This window comes from Geotrypetes seraphini, chromosome 5, assembly GCF_902459505.1.
Source record: "Geotrypetes seraphini chromosome 5, aGeoSer1.1, whole genome shotgun sequence".
Classification (NCBI taxonomy): Eukaryota; Metazoa; Chordata; class Amphibia; order Gymnophiona; family Dermophiidae; genus Geotrypetes; species Geotrypetes seraphini.
This window is the reverse complement of record NC_047088.1, coordinates 157,118,589-157,139,254: the sequence shown is the minus strand read 5'-3', so window position 1 is coordinate 157,139,254 and position 20,666 is coordinate 157,118,589. Positions and strand designations below refer to the sequence as shown.

The 20,666-nt window shown below is 43.5% G+C and overlaps 1 protein-coding gene across 1 annotated transcript in view; it reads right to left on the bottom strand.

Moving 5' to 3' along the window:
- LOC117360870 (caspase-8-like) overlaps window positions 1-20,330 on the bottom strand; it is a 108,640-nt gene extending 88,310 nt beyond the window's left edge. Inside the window, exons 1-2 of the mRNA XM_033945411.1 lie at window positions 20,247-20,330; window positions 534-877 (exon numbers count right to left, since the gene is read on the bottom strand). Of these exons, the coding sequence (XP_033801302.1) occupies window positions 534-844 (311 nt within the window). The 5' untranslated portion in view covers window positions 845-877; window positions 20,247-20,330. The remainder of the gene's footprint in view (window positions 1-533; window positions 878-20,246) is intronic.
- Between the last annotated feature and the right edge of the window lie 336 nt (window positions 20,331-20,666).

Below are 20,666 nucleotides of genomic sequence, written 5' to 3'. Positions count from 1 at the left end.
GCGCTAACTCTGTTAGCGCCCCTAGATGAATTCCCCCATAAGGGGGCGTTTTACTAAAGATTAATGCATAATCTGCCATAGGACCCATTTTATTCTTATGGGACCTGTTGCAGATAACATGCTGTAATCTTTAGTAAAATATCCCCTAAATGGCACATTTAAAACAAATCAAAGAAAATATATTTTTTTAAATTGTATACACAATTAAGTTCTGGAATTAGTGTTGTAAAAGCAGTTAGCATAGCTGGTTTTATGAAAAAGGTTTGAACAAAATCCTGGAGGTAAAGTCCATAAAACAGGTAGATTTGGGGGATGCCACTGTTATTCCTGGGAGTACGTAGCATGGAATCTAGCTAGTTTTTAGGATGCTGCCAGGTACTTGTGATTTGGATTATTCACTGCTGGAAAGAGGATACTGGACTTGATTGGTTTTGGTCTGACCAAGTATGGCTGTTCTTATCTCAATTATACTTTTTGTTTCCCAATAACAATAAATTACTTGTTCCCTTCTGGCCCTGACACATATTACCTACCTATATGGTGTAATCTTAGCCTTGCCTGGCACCTGCAGCTCTCTCGTCATCTCCTCCTTGCTGGTGCTTAGTTTATTGATGAGAAGGTCATTCCGATTTATCAGAAAAAGCAGTTCTTTGATAAAGGAAAGATCCTCCTCTTCCAAAACTCCTATTTCCTGAAGTTTTTTAAAGAGATCCTTGGCATCTCGGATACTCTCCTGCTTCTTTGAGGAAATCATGTCCAGGCACAGGAACTTGAGAGCATGTAGATCATTTGAATCCAATTCCTCGCTGATGTCATACAAGAGGTTCTTGAAGGCCATGGTCATCAGATGACTTATAAAATATGATACAGTTTATGTCTGGAAAAGCAATGGGAGGAAAATATGTCAGAAACATTGTAGGAAATAAAAATTTTCTATACCGTTCTCCCAGGGGAGCTCAGAATGGTTTACATGAATTTATTTAAGCATTTTTCTCTGTCTTGGTGGGCTCACAATTTGTCTAACGTACCTAAGGCAATGTGGGGGTTAGGTGGCTTGCCCAGGGTCACAAGGAGCAGTGTGGATTTGAAGCCATAGCTTCAGGGTGCTGAGGCTGTAGGTTTGACCACTGTGTCACACTCCCCTCCCCCTTAATGTCTTTATCATATCCAATTTCTACTTCAAGATCATGAGTATGATAGCAACTGCCAAATGGCATTGTTCCCCCTCCCTAGGGGGGAAGGGGAATAAACATCCTCTCTTGGCTTTTCTCTAGAAGATAGGGTAGTGGCTGAAGAAACATGGGTTCAAATCACAGTTCTTAAGAAAGTGGGTTATTTTCCTTGGTAAGTCATAAGCAAGTAACACAATAGAGACAGGGTTTACCTATATCTACACAGCTGTAGGAGAGCACTTCAGGAGGTTTTCATAAAGCGCTCTGCCTCATAGCACAAAGACATACATACTTATATAGTTTTCTCTCTTTGAAGTACAATTCTTAATTTGTGTTTCTATACCTTCAGAAACTTCCTAGTTTATACTATCTTTTCAGCTGCACTACTTCTAATTATGCTGGTGTCCCTGGGCAAACTAACTCTGCCAATCCTAATTCCCTCATTCTATTTTCCTTACTGATTAGGTACGCCCTGAATTCAGCTAGTCCATTTCTACCACCTGCTTTCCCAGGGGAATACATAAAGATCACTATGCTATTCATCAGTGGTCACTTGGTGCCTTGGCTGAGGGAAAGGCCATGAATGGGATCAGACTGCTCCAGATGTGAGTTACAGGTATGGGATAGTGAGGGCAACCCAGATGACTTGGCCTCTTGGTGAGTTTCTCTCCCTTCTGCCATCCACTATGGAACAAGTGGCCTCCCCCTTCTGCTCAGGCTGACTGAGACTTCTTGGCCAGTTTCTCTCCTTTCTTCCATTCCACCCTGCTTTCTCCCTTGCCTAATTTCCTTTTCCCCACTTATCCCAGAACAGTGTGCTCCCTTGGGTGCTCTTTGATTTCCCCGCAGCAGTGTTCTATGCTAATAGTAAGGCCTCTTAAGGTAGTACCTGCTGAGTACCTTTCACCAGGGCTACCCATCTCATACACTGCTTCTCCATGCAGCTAATCTAGTACTCCTGAAGCCACAGGAGAGAGACCCACATTGGTACTGGCCATTAGGCAGCTCATGCATTGGCATGACTTCAAACAGCACTTCCCTGTGGCAAGGTCAGCACACATTCCTTTTACATAGGGGTGGTATCAGAAGCTGCTCAGAGTATGCCTGCTGCAATCTCCTCTGTCATCCTCCCTGCATCAATAATACTAGTTCATTTGTCTTCTATGCAGGTGCAGTGATTGGGAAGGAAGTGTGAATGGTGGGTCAATCTAATTATCCTAAACTGTGGAGTGGCCCTGAGCCAGTGAGATCTATCTCGAGTGGTGGTAGAGCAGGGAGCATGCAGAACCACCCAGGTCTTAAAGTTGATGGTGTCGGATGCATCTGCAAAAGGAAAAGGGGTACAGGTTGGCGCTGGATGGCTACGTCAACCATAATTTTCATCTGTCTGGCTCTGAATAGTTTAGAGCTTAAAACAGAAATATACACTACAAATGCTGATTAGCTGAGGACAGATTATATTCATTCAATAAAGCTGTGACCATATTCATTCAATAAAGCTGTGACCTTGTATGCCAAAACAGTTTGTGTGGGTTTATTCTAGGTGATCGGATGAGGGAAGGGAGCATTACACTGCCTGAGTTATACGTGAGCACCAGGTTGTACCACTGTCAGAGACTTGTGAAATTGAACACTAGGGTATAGCAGCATAGTGATTGAGTTATTAAAATAAATAATAGGATGACTTCATATAGCCAATGTCTGCAGTGAAAATGGAGTGTGAAATCCAGGACATAGTAATATAGTAGATGATGGCAGATAAAGACCCGAAAGGTCCATCCAGTCTGTCCAACCTGATTCAATTTAAATTTTTTCTTCTTAGCTATTTCTGGGCAAAAATCCAAAGCTCTGCCCGGTACTGTGCTTGGGTTCTAGCTGCCAAAATCTCCGTCAAAACCTACTCCAGCCCATCTACACCCTTTCAGCCATTGAAGCCCTCCCCAGCTCATCCTCCCCTAAACGGCCACAAACAGACACAGATTGTGCAAGCCTGCCCAGTACTGGCCTTAGTTCAATATTTAATATTATTTTCTGATTCTAGATCCTCTATGTTCATCCCATGCTTCTTTGAACTCCGTCACTGTTTTCCTCTCCACCACCTCTTTCTGGAGTGCATTCCAGGCATCCACCACCATCTCCGTAAAGTAGAATTTCCTAACATTGCTCTTGAATCTACCACCCCTCAACCTCAAATTATGTCCTCTGGTTTTACCATTTTCCTTTCCCTGGAAAAGATTTTGTTCTACGTTAATACCCTTCAAGTATTTGAACGTCTGAATCATATCTCCCCTGTCCCTCCTTTCCTCTAGGGTATACATATTCAGGGCTTCCAGTCTCTCCTCATACATCTTCTGGCGCAAGCCTCCTATCATTTTCGTCACCCTTCTCTGGACCGCTTCAAGTCTTCTTATGTCCTTCACCAGATACGGTCTCCAAAAGTGAACACAATACTCCAAGTGGGGCCTCACCAATGACCTGTACAGGGGCATCAACACATTCTTCCTTCTACTGGCTACACCTCTCTTTATACAGCCCAGCATCCTTCTGGCAGCAACCACTGCCTTGTCACACTGTTTTTTCATCTTTAGATCTTCGGACAGTATCACTTTGGACTTTGGTGATTGGTGTAAATGAGCACCAAAAAAACAGAAGATGCAAGAGAGATGTTTGTTCCAACTGTCAGTTACATTTATTCAAACTGACAATAGTCAATCATTAGTCCTTGGTCAAAAAGATCATGCAATGTCCCAATTTAGGAATCCCAGGAATAGTCCCGATTAGGATCTGAATTTTGGCAATAAAGTCGCCTTCTTCAGGGAACAATAAAGGACTCTGATTGGTGGTACCAAGGACTAATGTTGGACTATTGTTGTCAATTTGAATAAATATAACTAACAGTTGGAACAGACATCTCTCTTGCCTCTTCTGTTGTTTTGTGTTCTAAACTGAGGCTAGCAACCTTCTTCCGTAAATGAGCACCAGCCTGCAGTGCACTAGAACTATCTGTAGTGCAAAGATTATGAGTACTGGCTAAGTACCAGGGCTCATACAGAATGAATTAACCAGGCTGCATCGCAGTCCTAGTAATAATGGGCATAATATATGGTATGATAGCATAGTAAATACTATATGTTAAATAATGGAACACCTTGCAGAATTTTTGCAAATTTTCGATTCAGTAACCAACCAAATGCTCAAATTGTCAACTTTTTCCATCAAATACGACAAGATTAGCCTAAAAATTTGAATTATATTCTGGATTCCACTGCGACTAACAAATACATCAAAGTACCAGATCTGCAGAATTAGGCAAGCTGTGATCATATTTAGCCTGCTTGTCTGCGCAGATGTGGCCTACCATATCCAAGCTCTCCCTTTGCCCTTTTTCAATTACTGGAATACACGCTTTGAGTGCGGTTGTAAAACTACAAAAAGGCGGTATACGTGTCCCAATCTCTCTGTCTCTCACCAAATCTTTATTTGCATAAGTATAAAAAAATAATAATAATCAACCACAGAGATTATCTAATGCTAGGCATGTCTGGGCAAGCCTCTGTGCAGAGAGATTTTCAGGATGTGTTCACATAGTGACAAACCTCTGCAGTAATCTAAACTTGTAGGCACAAAAATACATATATATGGGGAGAGAGAGAGAAGTTCTTGCCCTCAGGTTAGTACTGTTATCCTAAGACTCTTTATATATTTGAATTTCTTTTATTAGTTTATCATACTTAAAACACAAATCAACAAAAACAAAACAGAAATCCTCTCAGTTAACCCCCAACATAAAGCAATCCAAGAATTCCCACTTATTAACTCTCCTCTTAGTAGTGAAGTTTCTTTGTTCAAACGCATGCCGACTGTGAAAATTGCATGCAGACCTAAGGAAATTGGAAGACTGGGTGTCCAAATGGAAGATGAGATTTAATGTGGGCAAATGCAAAGTACACATTGGGAAGAATAGCTTAAATCATAGATACCAGTTGCTAAGATCCACTTTGGGGGTGAGCGCCCAAGAAAAAGATCTGGGTGTCATTGTAAACAATACACTGAAATCTTCCATTCAATGTGAGATGGTGGCCAAAAAAAGCAAACAAGATGTTAGGAATTAGTAGAAAAGGGATGGTAAACGAGACTAAAAATGTTATAATGCTTCTGTATCGTTCTTGATGCGACCTCACCTTGAGAATTGTGTTCAATTCTTGTCGCCTTATTTAAAAAAAGATATAGCGGAACTAGAAAAGGTTTAAAAGAAGAACGACCAAGATGATAAAGGGGATGGAACTCCTCTCGTAAGAGGAAAAATTAAAAAGGTTAGGGCTCTTCAGTTTGGAAAAGAGACGGCTGAGGGAAGATATGATTCAAGTCTACAAAATCCTGAGTGGTGTAGGATGGGTACAAGCGGATCGAATTTTTACTCCGTCAAAAATGACAAAAACTAGAGGACTCTTGATGAAGTTACAGGGAAATACCTTTAAAACCAATAGGAGGAAATATTTTTTCACTCAGAGAATAGTTAAGCTCTGGAACGCATTGCCAGGCATTGTGGTAAGAGTGGTTAACATAGCTGGTTGTAAAAAAAAAAAAAAAAGGTTAGAACAAGTTCCTGGAGGAAAAGTCCATAGTCTGCTATTGAAACAGACGGGGGGAAGCCTCTGCTTACCCTGGATTGGTAGCATGGAATGTTGCTACTATTTGGGTTTTTGCCAGGTACTTGTGACCTGGAATGGCCACCGTAAAGACGGGATACTGGACCAGATGGACCATTGGTCTGACCCAGTGAAGCTAGTCTTATGTTCTGTGCCGGCTTCTGCTTTGAATATCCAGTTATTTTTAACTCTTTAATTGGCAGATGGTGTAACATCTGCTTTACGTAACTCAATGTTAAACAAGGGCAACAGAACCAAGTAACAAGCATTTTGAGATACAGATCTCCCATAAGAACCATAGAAGCGACATGTTGCTTCTGAGCAACAATGCCAAATAAAGGGTTAATCTGGCTAACATATAGCCACTTAAGTCGATAGTCATCACTCAACCGGGTATGAGTTACCACATAAAAATAGGACAGACCTTTATGTTGTCTAATTTATGCGCTAAACATGGCTGTTTATGGACTGAATATCAGCACTTGAATGGCCAGGAGCTGACTCTGCCCCCGGAATGACTGCAACATAGCCTGCTTTGTGTTTGGTGCTAACTGATATTCAGTAACAGCCGGTGAATATTAATAGCTAGCCCCAAGCAAGTGATTTAATCGGTCAGCAGCCAGCTAAATTGCTTTGAATATTGGGCCCTATGTCTATATCGGAACTGCCTGCACTCTGACAAAACTAGACCCCCATATCTGCCTACATGTAAGTCACATACAAGGATGCACCTGTAATACTTTTATGTGATCATATTATAAGAATCTTTTACGTCAGTGTCTCTCAAATTATGTGCCATGGTACAGTGGTATGCCCCGAAGAGATTCCGGGTTTGCCACGAGAGATTCCAGAATTTTACTTTATTTGTAAAAATTACTTTCATAAGTATACACTAGAATAGATGACATGAATATCACGTAAGCAGGAATCTGTGAATGTTATGGGTGTCTGTGTGCAAGGATACAACCACTCAGACAAGTATAATTCTTTGACATGATTGGTCCTTGAAAACTAATAGCAAGTAATTTTAGTTTTATTTTTTATGCAGTAGTTATCCTAACTTGAGCAACAAAGCATTAGATCTTATCTTTGCGAACTTGGATTCTCAGTTCCGACAGAAATTAAATTGAACACCAGAATGAACATTTCTTTCTCTTTCCTCATTCATCTCTCCCTGACCTCCACCTTATGTCTAACATTTCTCCTTCTCCATGCATGTCTCCCTCCCCTCCACCATATGCAGGATTTTTCCCTCTCACAGCTTTGTACCTCTTCGTTGCATCTCCCTTCCTTTTCTCCAGCCCATGTGCAACAATTCTTCCTTTCTCCTCTCTCTCCCTCCCCCCACCCCTCGCCCGTACAGCAGCTTTCCATCCCTCCTTCCTATCCCCCTGTGTAGCAGTTTTCCCTCCCTTCCTCCCATCCAAGGCCGGTTTTAGACATGCTGGGGCCTAGGGCAGAAATTAAGGAGGGGACTCTTGATCCTCTCTCCTCCTTGCCTCCTCCCTCTAATCTCCTCACCTGCCATTACTACCATAAATATAAACAACTTTAAATGACTTCTTCACATACAAAACACAGACCTTTACCAAATAAAGAACTGGGAACTCCAAGAAATTAAACTCAGAAAGAGAAAGAAAACCAGATATGCACTTTTTGTACTGAACACACAGGGGTCCTGGGCCCAGAATCTCCTAAAATTAGCCACCTCTCTTGCTGGTGGGGATTCCAAATTGCCCCCAGTTGAAGACTATTTCATCTGGTCTGGCAGCCAGAAATCTCCAAGCTCTGCAGCTAGCAGCAGTGTCCCCGAGCTGCCACCGGCTGCAGAGTTTGGAGAGTTCTGGCTAATTGATTGAAGGAAGAGGTCTTCAGCTCTCAGGGCTTTGGGATACCCCTTCGGTTTAGTTATTTATATTTATATTTTGCATTTTGGCATGGGGAATGGGGAAGGGCAGAGAGAAAATTTGCTGGTCATCCATTTTGGGCTCAGGGCCACTGCCCACCCTCCCTCCGCCTCCCTTCCACCATCAGCAATCTGCTAAACCACTGAATACAAAACAAAGATCTATGATAAACACATCCCAAAGCTAACATATTCTGGTTAATAAATTTAAAATAAAACACTTTTTGTACCTTTGTTGTCTGGACATTTTATTTTTCCACCCTCCTTCTGCCTCCCTTCCACCATCAGAGAATTGAGTGATGTCCTGGCGAAACCGTTGGCTGAGCTATTCAATCTCTCCCTAAGTAAGGGGAAAGTTCCCCTGGACTGGAAATTAGCTAATGTTGTTCCTCTGCATAAAAAGGGTTGCAGGGCAGAGGCTGCGAATTATAGACCGGTGAGTCTCACATCAAAAGTGTGCAAACTCATGGAAACACTAATTAAAAGCAAATTGGACACGATCTTGAATAAAGGGAATCTTCGGGATCCCAGTCAGCATGGATTCACCAAGGGTAGGTCCTGCCAATCCAATCTCATCAGCTTCTTTGACTGGGTAACAAGAAAGTTGGACTTGGGAGAGTCTTTGGACGTCGTGTACCTGGACTTCAGTAAAGCTTTTGACAGTGTCCCACACCGTAGGCTGCTAAACAAGATGGAATCGATGGGGTTAGGAGAGACACTAACTGCATGGGTCAATGATTGGCTGAGTGGCAGACTTCAGAGGGTGGTGGTTAATGGTACCCTCTCTAAAACATTGGAGGTGACCAGTGGAGTGCCGCAGGGCTCGGTCCTGGGTCCACTCCTTTTCAACATATTCATAGGGGATCTGACTCAAGGGCTTCAAGGTAAAATAACACTATTCGCCGATGACGCCAAACTATGTAATATAGTAAGTGAATGCAGTTTACAGAATTATATGGCGCAGGACCTGCTTACATTGGAAAGTTGGTCCTCAACCTGGCAGCTAGGCTTCAATGCTAAGAAATGTAAGGTCATGCACCTCGGAAGCAGAAATCCATGCAGGATGTACTTCTTGAACGGAGAAACTTTAACTAGGACTTCAGCAGAACGAGATTTAGGAGTAATCATCAGTGCAGACATGAAAACTGCCAATCAAGTGGAGAAGGCTTCATCTAAGGCAAGGCAGATATTGGGTTGTATCAATAGAAGTTTCGTCAGCCGAAAGCCTGAAGTCATAATGCCGTTGTACCATGGTGAGACCTCATCTGGAATACTGTGTGCAATTCTGGAGGCCACATTACAGTAAAGATGTGCGCAGAATTGAATCAGTTCAGTGGACGGCCACCAAGATGATCTCGGGGCTCAAGGGTCTCTCGTATGAAGAGAGACTGAACAAATTGCAGCTCTACACTCTCGAAGAATGTAGGGAGAGGGGAGACATGATCGAAACATTTAAGTACCTCACGGGACGTGTCGAAGTGGAAGATGATATTTTCTTTCTCAAGGGACCCTCGGCCACAAGAGGGCACCCGCTCAAACTCAGGGGCGGAGAATTTCATGGTGACACCAGAAAGTATTTCTTCACAGAGAGAGTGATTGATCATTGGAACAAGCTTCCAGTGCAGGTGATCGAGGCAGACAGCGTGCCAGACTTTAAGAATAAATGGGATACCCATGTGGGATCCCTACGAGGGTCAAGATAAGAAAAATGGGTCATTAGGACATAGACAAGGGGTGGGTAAGCAGAGTGGGCAGACTTGATGGGCTGTAGCCCTTTTCTGCCGTCATCTTCTATGTTTCTATGTCCCATTTTGTCACATCTGCTTTCCTGTGTCTTTTGATAATTCTCTTTCTAGTGGTTGCTGTCCATATGCCTTTTCTCCTCTCTCCTGTCTTGTTTCATTCCTTCTCTACACCTGTCTTTGATATATTGATCTTTCTTTTTTTAGCTTTTCCCACCCTTTTGTTCCTTTTCTGCCTGTCCATCCACTCAAATTTCACTCTTCTTTTTACTTTCCATCTACCTACCAACTTTCCATCTATTTCTCATGCTCTTCCATTTCCCATCTCATTCCTTTCCCAGCCTCCCATTTCCTTCTATCTACTCTCCATTACCACATTTCTACCACTGTACTCACTTCTCTTTCACTGTTATCTCATTCATCTTATCATCTCCCTTTTTATCTTTTCCACATGGCTCCATCATTTTCAGAATCCTCCACCCTCTCTCCACTCTTGTCAAGCTATATCTCTGTTCCTTTCTCCCCATCCCCTAGCATCTTCTTATCCCACCTCTTTTCTTTCCTGCCCTCCCATTGGTCCATCTTTTCTTCTTCTCTCCCCCCCCCCCTTCATGGTTCAACATTTCTCCCTCTCTGTTTTCTTCTTCTTCCCTACCCCCTTGATGCTGAATAAGATGGAAGGAATAAAAGAGATGCTGCATCTCGCTCTCTCCCTTCTATCCTCAGACCTAACATTTCTCCCTCCCTCCCTTCCTTCCTTCCATCCCAAGGCCCAACTTCTCTCCCTTTCTCTTCCCAACTGCCCACCCATCTCCCTACCTGGTCCCCCCCTTTCTCTTTCCAACTACCCCACCCTCCCATCCTCTATCTTTCCTTCCTTCCCCCAGGTCCACCATCTCTCCCTTTCTCTTCCCAACTGTCCTCCCTTCAAGTGGCTCTTTTTCCCTCCCTCCACACCACCCCACATCCAACTTCTTTCCTTTTCTCTTGTCTCCCTCTAGATCTTTGCCCACCATCTTTCTAAATGTCCTATTCCTAGGCCCCACAAGTTCTTCCCCTTCATGTCACCTCCCCCACCCCCAGTCTGGAACTTCTTTAAACCCCTCCTATATTCTACTAAAAACCCCCCAAAACAAACGCTAGCTAGTCCAGAGGGCTTCCTTGGCCGGTATGTCTTGCCTTTCCCCTTCTTTAGGTGCTAGTCTGACATCACCCTATCTTCCCCATCCCGCTAATAAACTAACCAAAATCTGCACTAGAGTAGACACTCCAGATAGTGTGAATAACATAAAGACCTAGTGAAGCTTGAAAAATGGTCTGAAATTTGGCAGCTAAACTTTAATGCTATGAAATGCAAGGTAATGCTTTGGGGCTGCAAAAACCCATGGAAACAGTACAGTTTAGGGCAGGGGTAGGGAACTCTGGTCCTCGAGAGCCGCATTCCATTCAGGTTTTCAGGATTTCCCCAATGAATATGTATTGAAAGCAGTGCATGCAAACAGATCTCATGCATATTCATTGGGGAAATCCTGAAAACCCGACTGGAATACGGCTCTCGAGGACCGGAGTTCCCTACCTCTGGTTTAGGGGATGAAGAACTTGTGTGCACGACAGAAGAGCAGGACTTAGGTGTGATTGCATGGGTTGCCTAATGATGTGAAAAAACTCAGGGGCAAACAACTAACCTTGAAGAAGCCATTAACCTTGAAGAAATGGGTCCGGTCGGCAATTTGTCAACAGAGCGTTTGCTTGTTTTTCTTCCGATAAAACACTGTTTCACAGCTGAGTTTAACGAGAAAGCCTTAAGATGTTTGAGGATTGGAGCTAAGTGTTCTTTCTTTTTCCTTTGTAGTTGGACAATTGATTTTCAGCATGAGAATGTAAGTTTATATTGTGCCAAGCTTTGAAGTGGATAGCAAGTAATTAGATTGAAGAACTTTATCGACTTGCTTAACCTTCTATCAGCTACTATGGGCTAGATTCACTACGCCCCTTTGCGGCCCCTTTGCGACCCGATTTCCCTCCTACCCGATTCACTAACCTATGTCACGATCATCCTCCAATCCACGCATGCAAATGAGGGGGAAAAGCATTCAAATGTAGGCAGGCAGTGATTCACTAAAAAAAAAAAAAAAAAAAGAGGGACATCAACTGGGCTGACCGATCAAAAAAAAAAAAAATCGACTGCTGAGGACCACTCGCTCAGGTCCTTTCCGACTGCCCTGCCTTCTGCTTCCCTGCTTTCTGCCCTGCTCTCCTGCCTCCCTGATTCTCTCTCTGCCGCCCTGAACTGGCTCTCTGCCGCGACATGCTCTCTGCCTCCCCAAACTGGCTCTCTGCCACTTCAACTCTCTCTCTGCCTCGACCTGCTCTGTGCCTCCCCGACTCTGGATGCCGTATCAAAAAATTAAGTTTTAAAAGCCAGTGGTCAAAGCACAGTGCTGCCCTACTCCTGCTCCAGCCTTACCCTGCTCCAGCCTTAAAACCACGGACTCGCTATAAAAAGTTAAAAGTAAACTAAAAAAAAAAGCATGCGTCAGGATCACTATTCAGCAATCCAAGTAATCGGTTTGGGGCATGATTCCGATCGCCCTCATTTGCATGAGGGCAATTTGTGAATCAGCCCCCTGACCATGGATCGGATCGCTCACAGATCATATCGTATCTGTGGCATTAGTGAATATAGCCCTATGTCTCATATGTGGGGCTGTCAGCATACACAGAGGGATGCCCACTCTTTCCTGCCACCAGACGTCCCCCGCCACCGCTGTCAAACTTAAATATGGCAGGAGGTATGCTCACTCCCTCCTTCCATCACCCCCCACTGAACTTAGATATGGCAAGAGGGATGCCCACTCCCTCCTGCCGTCAGCCCCCCCCTCTGCTGTCGCCTCCCCCGTATCTTTTAAGTAGAGAGCAGGAGAGTTGCCCAGTCAGACCCTCCTGCTCCTCCGGCCTGCTTCTGCGCAATGCAGGCCTTAGGCCCCTTCCCGATGCAGGAGAGGGGCCTAAGGCCCACATTGCGCAGGCTGAAGAAGCAGGTGGGTCTGACTGGGCAACCCTCCTGCTCCCGACTTAAAGGTAAGGGGTATGGGGGGGGGGCGACAGCGGGGGGCATCCCTCCTGCCATATGTAAGTTCGGCTGGGGGGGGGGTCAGGCAATTCTAAAATACCGTGTGTGAAAATGTGCACAAGGCAGCACTTATCTTTGGTGGTTCCTGCCACTAATATTAACCAGTGTTGAGTGTGGCAGGAGCCACTAAAGATAAGTGCTGCCTTGTGTTATAAAGAAAAAAAGAGAGAGGGGGAGGGGATATAGTTGAGGCACATTTGCACACACAGTGTTTTAGAATTGCTTGAGGGATAGGAAGGAGGAATGGACATATATGATTAAGAAAAAACATAATATAGGATGTGGACCTGGAATGATATATAGATCATAAGAGGTCCAATGATCTGTTACTGAGTATTCAATATGTCCTTCCTCAAGTAAAAATAACCTAAAGTAAAAATAGTTTTCATAGGGAAGGTTTTGGGGTTCCTATCTAATATAATAAAACGGTAAGCCGTGCATGCGCACTTCCTATGCGTGCGTCCGTTTTCCGTGAGTTGTAGCACACATAGGAAGTGCGCATGCGCGGCTTACAGTCTAGCCTCACAAGGCAAGACAAGTTGATGTTGGCCGCGGCGGCTGTTGGCCGCCCGAACTCTCTCTCTCTCTTCCTCCCCCCCCCCAGGCGGATGTCGACCGCGGCGGCCCGAGACAGATGTCGGCCGCGGTGACTGCTGGCCGCCCGAAGCTCTCTCTCTCTCTTCCTCCCCCCCAGGCGGATGTCGACCGCGGCGGCCCGAGTCGGATGTCGGCCGCGGCAGCTGCTAGCCGCGGCGGCTGTAGGCCGTTAACATAAGTGAACATAAGTTCAGCAGGAAGGTATGGGGGGAGGAAGTGGGGTGGGAGGGAAGTGCTGCAACACACGGAAATGGAGGGGCAGAAAAGGGGTTGATGGACAGGGGAACAGGTGCTGATTAACAGGGAGGGGGCAGAAAAATGAAGACAGGGGGAACAAGGGGAACAGGAAGGAGGTGATGATGGACAGGGGGAGGTAAAACACAGGGAGAAGGGCTTCTGCTGGATAAGGTGAGCAGTGATGGGGTGGTGGAGGACACAGGGGAGGTAAAAGGAAGGGAGAATGGACAGGGGGAGCAGGCAAGGGGTGGTAGTGGACAGCCAAGGAAAAAAAAAAAAAAAAAACCAGATAGAAATACAAAAAGCGGCTAAGGAGAGAGAGAAAAAAATAAAGACAGACACACACACATATATTCTAGCACCCGTTAATGTAACGGGCTATAAGACTAGTGAAGTTAATAATAACAAACTAAGCATCATACTTTTTATTAACCTTTGACGGTTTGGGTTTATAGGAAATTATAGAGCTTTTGGTTCTGAAACAATATAGGTTATCTTCTTTACCCATTTTTTTCTATACAAGAAAAAAACGTCCAAGTGCCGATTTATGCTATTTTTTTGGACATCTAAGAGTTTTGAAAAAGCCTCTAATTGCCTTTTTGTGGTCAGAAGATACAAATATTCCCTGATGTTTTTAGGGCTATCCAGATGTGGCAAAGGCCTTTCTTCAGTTAAAGGTGGTGGGTTTCACTATGGAAGCTGTTTTTTATTTGAAGTTTTCCTGTAAATGTTTAATTACCTATAAGGGGAACAAGTATATTTTTCTGGATACTTTACATTTGTCAAATTTTCCTTTGAAAAATTCTTAATTTCTATTGTATTGAGTAATTAAGTGATCGATTTGTGATCATTTAGATAATCTGAGTCAAGCATACAGACAGGGGATCTCCTCCTTAATATGGGTGTGAGGGAGTGAGTGATATATCGGCACTCACTGAGGTTGCAGTTTAGCCACTTTATGGTAGGCGGTGCTAACCTGCCATGTCAGAAGCTGAGTAAGGAGAGTAGGGCTCTAACTAGAAGGTGGTTAAATGCCCTGGAGCAAAGTGGATCAGAGAAGCCCAGAGTCAAGAAGTCTCCTGAGAGAGTTCCTGAGTGCAAAAATCTCCTGGAGGGAGGCCAAGAATTCTCCCTAAGGTGTTGACTAAGCTGCAGTGCCTGTGTGGGAGTCCCAGGAAAGTAAGGAGTGCTCCTAGCTCAGAGTTTGCACCCTTTAGAAGCCCAGATTGCATGAGAAGGAACAGGAGACTGCAAAGGAGTGTCTTTTTTCTGTGAAAATCTAGGTCCTGAGAGTCCTAGTTGGAGCCTGGCCTGTACTTATGTATCAGTAACTGGAACTGTACTCAAGAAGACAGAACTGTTAAGAGAGAAGGAAATAATATTAATGGTGTTGCCCAGGATGGAAGTGAGTGTAATAGGAACAGACTATCTTGCTCTAATTACTTGTTTACCAATAAAGTTTTTCCTTTGTGAGGTTCTGGAGCCAGCTGCAAGCCATTTTACCACAGTGGGCTAATCAGTGGTAGAAATATTTTTTGAAGTTATGCATTAGTATACTCTTAAGAGTGCCTGATTACTATTCAATGTATTGTAAACTGCTTTGGGTGAATCTCTTCATGAAAAGGCAGTTAATAAATCCAAATAATAAATACATTTTCCTATTGTGTTGATTGTGATAGCGTGACTTGGCAAGGCAACAGAACTCTCAGAAAACACAGTGGATGGCAGTATAAGGTCAAACACAAAATCTTTATTACTATATACAAGGGAAACAAACAAGCATGTTTCTTCACATGTTCAATACTCTTCATGGAAGTCTCTCAAATACAATCTCATTTAAATTAGTCTGCCTTTAGCATGGCTATTCTCTTCCATATACAATGTCTTCATTATTCACAACCATAGTTCAGCACCCAAGAAATTCTGAGCCTACCTTGGCAGTATTTTTTCTTACAAGCACTCAACCATGGCATTCCTTCAAGCATAATCTTCAGACTTCTCACTCAGCAAACAAGATCTAAGCTAAAGCCAACTTTCTTCCCTAGAACTCTGCCAGTTACTATAACTTAAGCCAGATCACCTTGTAAAGATCCTTGCCCATAGTATCTCTGTCGGAGACCTCTGTCTTCAGGGCCTCTCTCGCTCTATACTAACTCTGTGCATTTTAACTACATCCTGTCCTGAAAACTACCCCTCCGAGTTAACTTCTGATATAGCTGTTTAACTAGACTACCAGTGAGGGAGTGGTCTTAGAGACAACTGTCATACCACTCACTCACTCACATAGATCTTTTTTCACTGCTTTTTTATTTACTTTAATATAACTGCTTTTTTATTTACTTTTAATAAAGGAAAATCGCTAAACTGAGGATCCCCTTGGGCTGGGAGAGCACTCTGCCCCTCACAGATGCTCCAGCCGCTGAGCCAGTTGGAGGGCTCAGCGGGAAACCTTGCTTATTTAAAAGTTTCCCTTTCCTTTGGCTCTGCCATTTTGTTCTTCCTGGAGCAACTGAGGATCCCCTTGGGCGTGGGAGAGCACTCCGCCCCTCACTGACGCTCCAGCCACTGAGCCAGTTAAAAAGCTCAGCACCTAATGGCGCGTAGCCATTCGGGGCTCCGTCTAAGGCAAACTGTCTAAGGCGCACGTCCCAATCACCATCTAAGGCGCACGTCCCAATCACTTGCCACCTAAAGAAAGATCAACTATCTAACCCCCAGGAAATCACCTACAACCTCGCTCCCACCAACCCCCTACCTCCTATCTTTCACAATGAAAGCTATACCACAAACATAGTAGGCAAAAGCACAATAAACAAAAGCACAATGCCCGACAAAAGCTCAGTGCCCGACAGTGTGACGCAGGACCTACTCCTGCTGGAGCATTGGTCAAAGACTTGGCAACTAAGTTTCAATGCCAAAAAATGCAAAGTCATGCACCTTGGGGGAAAAAAATCCATGCAGGACTTGCACCCTAAATGGTGAGATCCTAGCAAAGACTGTAGCAGAATGTGACTTGGGAGTGATCATTAGCGAAGACATGAAGACTGCCAATCAAGTGGAGAAAGCTTCATTCAGGGCTAGACAAATCATGGGTTGCATCTGTAGAAGTTTTGTCAGCCGTACGCCCGAGGACATAATGCCGTTGTACAGATCCATGGTGAGACCCCATCTGGAATACTGTGTACAATTCTGGAAGCCACATTATCAAAAAGATGTGCTGAGAATTGAGTCGGTTCAGCGAATGGCCACCAGGATGGTCTCAGGACACAAGGACCTCCCGTATAAGGAACGGCTGGGTAAGTTGCAACTATACTCACTCGAGGAACGCAGAGAGAGGGGAGACATGATCGAGACGTTCAAATATGTCACGGGCCGTATCGAGGTGGAAGAAGATCTCTTTTTTCTTAAAGGACCCATGTCAACAAGAGGGCATCCGTTGAAAATCAGGGGTGGGAAATTTCATGGCGACACCAGAAAATATTTCTTCACCAAAAGGGTAGTTGATCACTGGAATAATCTTCCACTACAGGTAATTGAGGCCAGCAGCATGCCAGATTTTAAGAAAAATGGGATTGGCACGTGGGATCTCTTCAAGGAGGAAGTTAGGGGGTGGGTCATTAGTGTGGGCAGACTAGATGGGCCGTGGCCCTTTTCTGCCGTCAGTTTCTATGTTAAACGCAAGCTATCCTACTGATCATCTTGCTCCTAACCAACTGAAAGGCCGCAGCAAACAACATCTCCCCAATACCAATTATTTCAACTACAAATAAGAATTCACCACCCAGCCAGGAGAACCATTACAGACAGAAACATAAATTCCCAAACCTGCATACACCACATCTTCACACCAACATGAAGGAGAAGACCAACAAACCCTTCCAGGACTAAACCACACCCCCAACCAAGAGCACTTGTCTACCCAAAAGCAACAAATAGTGCGCAAGCAGAATACACCACACTAACATGTGCCTAAATAAACATCAGAGCTCTAGGCCCAAAGACAGAACAAGTAAAAGACTGGATAAAAACCGAAAATCTAGACTGCCTCTTCCTCACTGAAACCTTGCTAACAGTGGTCTTCATGAAAAAAAAAAAGGAGGAGGAGGTCTAGCCATCTTAGTTAGAAACTCCCTAAACTTAAACATACTAGACAAAACGTCGACCTCATACATGGATCTACTAGCCTGCCAACTTTCATGCACCACATTATAGGGATCCATAACCTGCATGCTCTGCTACATAACACCAGGGAATTGGAACACAGCAAGACCAGAATTCAAAGATTTTATATACCGAAACTCACTAACAGCAACTTACAGACCTCCATCTCGAAGACCATACTTCTAAGCAAGTAGAAAACCTACTATCTTACCTCAAAGCCTTAACCTACAAGATCTTAGACCCACAAACCACACACGAGAAAGGTCACCAACTAGACATTGCAGCCTTCATGACCCAACAGCCCATTCTACCAGAGATTCAAACCTCAAATAGAAAATGGTCCAGATCTTTCTGTTCAGACCATTACACATACACCTTCAATATCAACTGGGCCAAAGGCAAAACCAAACCATAATCCCAAAGCTTAACCTACAAATCATGTACAGAGTGCTTCTCCAATATCTCAAAGTAACCAATGATTTTCATCTTTTAGATCATCTTATTGTCTTAACCAATGCTGCTAGGCTAGGCAAGCTGGTATCTCTAAGGCAACCATTTCCAGATGGATTTGTATGGCCAACCTGTTATAGAATTACCCTTGTAATGACCACCATTAAATGTATGTCTCCTAACTATAGATTTTCAGAGTCACTATCCATATAGTGCCAGCATAAATCCTTTTAACTGCTGTGACACTACCTGGATACTTCTGGAAAGAAGTTGAGGAAATACCACAACTTATAACACTACGGGGCTCATTTTCAAAACACAGAGACGTCCAAAAAATGACATATGGATCACCAAAATGTCTAAATCACTATTTTCGAAACCTACTTTCTAGATGTTTTTCTAGGCTGTTTGTCCCCATTATTTCAAAATCTTAAGGGAGCATGTTAGAGGCGTGTTCTAGGCAGGACCAGGGAGGGGTTTAGGGTTTGGATGTTTTGCAGCAATAATCAAACATTTAACAAAATTTCCAAGGCATTATATAGACGTTTGGGACTAGAACTGTTTTAGAAATGAATAAAAGCCAAAATGTTGCTCAAACTAACTAGATGACCATGGAAGACCCCTCCCCCCTACACTCCTCCAGGGGTCACTGACCCCCTTCAATCCTTCTGAACAAAACAGTGAACAAAACAGTACATATCTGTCTCTATGACAGCAAGAGATGTAATAGCCAGTCCCATTAGAGCAGCAAGCAGTAGACTGCAGAGAAAAGAACCAGGCCCATAGCTCACCCTAACCACACTTGTGGTGGGAAGTGTGCGCCCACCAAAAGCCTACTGTACTGACAAATAGGTGATGCCTGCAAGTATAAGGGCTATAGGGGTGGTAGACAGTTGGGTACATTTGGTTCTGGGTGAGTTTTGGAGGGCTCCCCTGTAAGGGGTTATGGTGGGATGTGTATCTGGGACCCTTTATGTGAAGTTCACTGCAGTGCCTCCTTGAGTGCCCCATTACTCTTCTGGGATGTCTGTGTGGCCAGTATATTAAAAATGATGGCCCCTTCTACATCCAAATGGTTTGTTTGGTACATTTTTCATTTGGATGTTTTGTTTTTTTTTTTTAAATGGCCAAAAAAGATAGATGCATTAAAAATGTGAACATGTTTAGAAATACAGTTTCGAAAATGGACATTTTTCCTACCCGATTTCTGTGCGTATCCCACAAAACATCCAAAGTCAGACTTAGGGCTCCTTTTACTAAGGTGCGCTAGCGTTTTTAGCACACGCAGGAAATTACCGCACGCTACGCGGCTAGAACTAACGCCAGCTCAATGCTGGCGTTAAGATCTAGCGTGTACGACAATGTAGCGCATGCTATTCCAGCGTTAAAGCCCTAACGCAGCTTAGTAAAAGGAGCCCTTAGATATCATATTGAAAATGGCCATCTATATCATCAAAAGGGTCCCAAGGGTCTAGATTCACGTTATTTATTTCCATAACCTGAGTACTTATGGTGTGGATTAAAGTAGTCCCTCAAAGAAATGGAAAAGGGGTAATCGATTGGTTCCACACTAATACACACTGAGACCTAAAAAAAAATTTAAAAACTAAAAACTAACTATAGAATATTGTGGGTTACAAGTGGGCTCACAAATGCATTGTTCCTCAGTATACTGTATTTAAACATTTTTTTGCCTTGGGACACTATTGATATAGTGTTATAAGTTAGAGAGTAATTAGAGCATTCTCCTGCCCCATTATTAACATCTACCCATCCCTTAAAACGTTGACACCACACAGTCCCCAGGGCTATTCCAGCAAATTATCTGCTCTGTGCCACCCTCAAACAGCGCCAGCAAACACACATGGACAATACTGTACAATATACAGAAAAATACAAAGATACATTACAGCCATTTGTCACAAAAAGCACTACAGTAGTTACAGAATATAGATGCATCTAAAGTGAACCTTTTCAGTGTTGGAAATCTTTGCACTTTTCTTTCTAACAAGAGAAGTGTAGCTGAAAAGTGAAAGGAAAACAGCTAAGTCTGTAATTGAATGAAAGCTAGACATACAAAACAACTTTTAGCAAACCTTTACAAGATCTCTTCTGGAAGGTTTCTCAAAACATTAAGATACAAAATAAAAGTTTGGCATTCTCAAGGTGACGGGGCAGCCAGGCAAAGTGATGACTTACCCGTTCCAAGTGCTGTTAATGTCCGGTACCTTAGGCCTGCAGTGAAGTTGGAATAGGGAAGTTATTGCGACTTCCTGTCTAAAGTTCTGTGTACTCACTTACTGTATGTAATACAGCCTGTATGAATCATACTGCAGAGGCAGAGCTTAAAGCTGGGAACCTCAGGAAATAATTCTAAAATATAAATAGGTGCTACAAAATATATGAAAGGAGAAATTCCTTTGAAGCTAGGTATATCACAAGAAAACAAATCTGTACATCCTATAACCATTTGACCCTAAAAAATCCTTTCCACTTCTGTAGTTCCTTTTCGGGGTATTTATTAGAGTTGAAAAATGGCAACTTCAGGAGCTACTAAGGGCTCCTTTTACAAAGGTGTGCTAGCGTTTTTAGCGCACGCACCGGATCAGCGCACGCTGG